The sequence below is a fragment of the Athalia rosae genome, chromosome 5 (assembly GCF_917208135.1).
Source record: "Athalia rosae chromosome 5, iyAthRosa1.1, whole genome shotgun sequence".
Lineage (NCBI taxonomy): Eukaryota > Metazoa > Arthropoda > Insecta > Hymenoptera > Athaliidae > Athalia > Athalia rosae.
In genome coordinates, this window is record NC_064030.1 from 2,727,936 (window position 1) to 2,731,614 (window position 3,679).

At 45.8% G+C, this 3,679-nt stretch overlaps 1 protein-coding gene across 1 annotated transcript; it reads right to left on the reverse strand.

Moving 5' to 3' along the window:
* Positions 1–1,179: 1,179 nt before the first annotated feature.
* On the reverse strand, positions 1,180–1,944 carry LOC125500975 (hemolymph lipopolysaccharide-binding protein-like). The gene is made up of 2 exons (XM_048655352.1): positions 1,935–1,944; positions 1,180–1,517 (listed from the first exon to the last, which is right to left on the reverse strand). The coding sequence occupies exons 1-2, from the start codon at positions 1,942–1,944 to the stop codon at positions 1,180–1,182; spliced, it is 348 nt and encodes a 115-aa protein (XP_048511309.1).
* Between the last annotated feature and the right edge of the window lie 1,735 nt (positions 1,945–3,679).

Here is a 3,679-nt window from a genome sequence, read left to right on the forward strand (position 1 = left end):
AAGGATTTTCGCTAATGCCGATTGATTTTTGACGAACTCGATAGAAATTGAAGTAACATAGGTACGAAAAAGAAGGTCAGAAAGGAAATAAACTCGGGAAAGACGTGACGTGAACCCGCGGATCCGGTACGTAGCTGCAGGGTATACGTAATGTTAGCAGTAAGCTGAACCCCGTCGTATCTTACTTACAGTTATTTCCTCAATAAAATATTTATCGTAGAGCGCAACGGGAGTGCCGAAACGGTGCCCAGGAGTAAAGGGATGACGATCGTAGGGGCGCTGCCCGGAGGAGTCTGGAGCGAAAAGGAAAGAAAGATGGGCCGAGATTTAAGAAATGGAAGAACACTTGTTTATTTTGTTGACCCCACTGACCGCCATAACTTCTCCACCATCACTGCAGGTCTCTTTTACCGGACTTGCTGCCTGGGATCTGTATGTTTTTTTACAGACGCTGCGAGCTTAAAATTTTCTTCAACAGCTTTGGAATCTCATGGATTCACCGAGATATTCTCTCGCTCGATAATTCGGTTCTGAATCGGAGCAAAAATCACTCGAGGTCAGCGATCTTCTCGATCTGATTTTCTATAAATCCACAAATGAAATACTGAACGGACTGTAACTTCTGGAATGTTTTTTCTATTTCCTTCGTTTTTTTTTTTTCTCCCTTCATATCTATCGGACAGCAGATTGCTCGCGATATTTTTTGACCCGGCAAACTTTTGAGGATTTGCCAAATAAATAGCCGTCGGGGTGATTGGTTGCAGCAGGGTCTTTGAATTGCCGTAGGACGGAATGGAACGGAACATATGCCATAAGTGTGTTATGTGACCGGAAAAGGATGGTCGCCTTCGGCCAGCTTGTATAGGATCTGTGTACAACATCGGTAATCGAATTACCGGGGTCGCCTATAATAATCCAACCCTCGAACCTACATAACTCGTCAATCTGCAGACTATGTTATTATAACGAAGGTATACCATCGGGGGTGTAGTCAGAAACTGTAACAAACTGAAGTTAAATGAAAGAAAAAAAAAAAAAGAAAAATTCTTCGCGGAATCCCTCGTTGAACCGGTATATCGCAACCCTGCGAAAGTTGTGCCCTCGTCTTTCCACCGTCGATCATATCCCCGCTTCGTTATCTTGCGCCCTGAAACCTCATCGGCGCGTCACATCGATGGATCAGCTGTTGCAGTTGACGGATAAAACGTTGGTAGGCGTTTCGCAGAAGACAATAATATTTTTGAAGCAAAAGTAGTCGTTGAGTCTCCCTTGTTTGTTCATCGTGCCGCAGCGTTCGCCACCCCCGCTCGGATCGCCGACATTCCAGTCCGAGTAACCCGTGGCCACCAAAGCATCGCCGTGAACGGTAACGAAGTCTCTCGTTTGAAAGTGGTCGTGGAATCCCAACCAGGCTAAACCGCTGTTTTCGGATCCGTTGATGTGCTCCGTTACCGCCTCAAAGAGCTTCGCCAGTTTCTGCGCCTCCACCTCGGAGTTTATGATAGCCAAGTGGGCTCCTGTGAACGAAATGATATTTCCGAGAATGATCGGCGTTCGAAAAACTGCGTATTTTTCTAAAATTCCTCATCCTATCAGATGCTCCGCAGACCTCGGGAAATGTGAGGTGGGTGAGCGAGGTCCGGTCGTTCGGTGTTAGTAAAGTGGTCGCTGTATCGTAAATCTGAAACTATGCCAGTATCAGCGCCATATGAGTAAACACACGTGACGTCAAAACTGCCCGACGCCTGGCGTCGCCCATAAAGATTACACGTATACGTATATATACGTGAACGGACTCACCCCATAAGCGGTGACCATTGACATGAAATAAAACGTAAGTGGCGCACCGAATCGACGCGGAGGACTCGAGCCGGCTCTCCGACGACACTACTGCGTAAAGGACGTCTCGAGATAAAATATAATCCATCATTTACCTTCCGTCATGCAGATCTTTCTAGCGACGTTCCTGGTGACGTACCGGGAAATGCCATAATTTGCGCACGGCGAGCGGAACTTATCGAAGGTCGGGGGTGCTTGACCAAAATTTCATACGTTGCAAATCAGGTTTGTCCGGTTGTGCACCGAATCGGATGATCCGATATCGAAGGATATTCCAAAAACACAAGCAATGACGGAGATGTTTGGAGTGCCTGGAGGAAATGCCTCGTCGAATCATCTTCACTTTCGACTGACCGGAGGCATGAGTGGATGAAGAAAGGGCGCGTCTCAAAGGCGAAAGCACTTTGAAAAGGTACCTGTTGGTGATTACGAGTCAATCGACGCTTTTATATGCGTGACGAAACTTCCTCGACGTACCAGAAGGGGGATTTTCAGAAATGTTCGTACCCCTCCGTCGACGCTACGCTTCGCCGCAACACATTCCACTGTTTTCGTATTCCGCTCCGACGCTGTGCTGACGACACGTGCCCGCCTTGTTTCTACCTCACAACAATTCCTTATCCATTTTTCAGTAGATTTTTGATACTAACTTCGCTCTGACACCGCGAGACATTTCCGATACTCTTTTCGTCTCACCGGACCTGCGTTGCGGCGTTACTACGATAGTTTTCGATTTCAGAGTGAAGAATCTTAGCTTTTTGGAGCAGAAAAATGAAGACGTGTGATTTTTTTGTCCTTCGGGCGAAATTTTGGTATTTAATTTCCGAAAACTAACATCATGTCACTCCGAACCTCTTCTACTTACTCGGTAAATATTACTGTGTTTCATAACTAAACATGTGCAGTGAATCCCGAAGAACCGGTACGTATGTAATACTTACTTTATACCATTCGCTAAAATACTTTCAACAAAAGTAAGGAAGTGGATAACGACGTTGGGAAATTGAAACTGCATTTGAAAGGATATAATAAATACTATTACCAGTTCGTGCTTTGTTGCCTCGCATGAGAATGTCCTCTGCGTACGTACACACGTACATAGGTATATATGTGGGTAAACACATGACCACGAGACCGCGATTCTCCCGAAGAAAAGTTTGTGTGTCACTATAGTGTACCGCAGCCGACAGCGGGTCCTACAGGAGCCATGCAGGACTCAGCTGAAAGCCTTCACAGTTAGCTTCTAAAAGCCACTTTACCACGTTACTACGATGTATTATACTCTTTTATCCCCCTGCACGGTACTGCAGTCTGTGGTACCTGAGGATGTTTTCCACAAGGAGTGTTTCACGCCCTCAGGGTTCACCGTTTCGCTATAACTGCTGGCTTATCGCTTTGTGCGTTCGCAGATCTGGCTAAACGCGTCATTGTAGTGTAACAACTACACGTGCTTACTCGCTTACTCGCTTACTGTGGACAAGTGCAAATGTTTTAAGCTCACGTTCATATCGCACGTGCTAATTTTACCTAAAAAGTTTAACCATATCCTGGAAATTCTGCAGAACTGTCGCAGCGGTTGCTCTCCTCGTCCAAAAACTCAACGCGCGGTCCACAAAGAGAAAACACTCAGGCGCACCACTATACGTCTATGGGATGGAAAGGATTGGATTTAGAACACGTGTTTGAGGCACTCAGCGAGTGAATTCAGCGAAATATGATGAGATTCTGGCCCTGCGAAAGTGATATACACGCACACGAGTACATAATAGGGTGATGTATGTGTGACGTGTACGTTAGGATGGGTTTGAAAATGAATTATTTTTCTTATTTTCTTAGCATG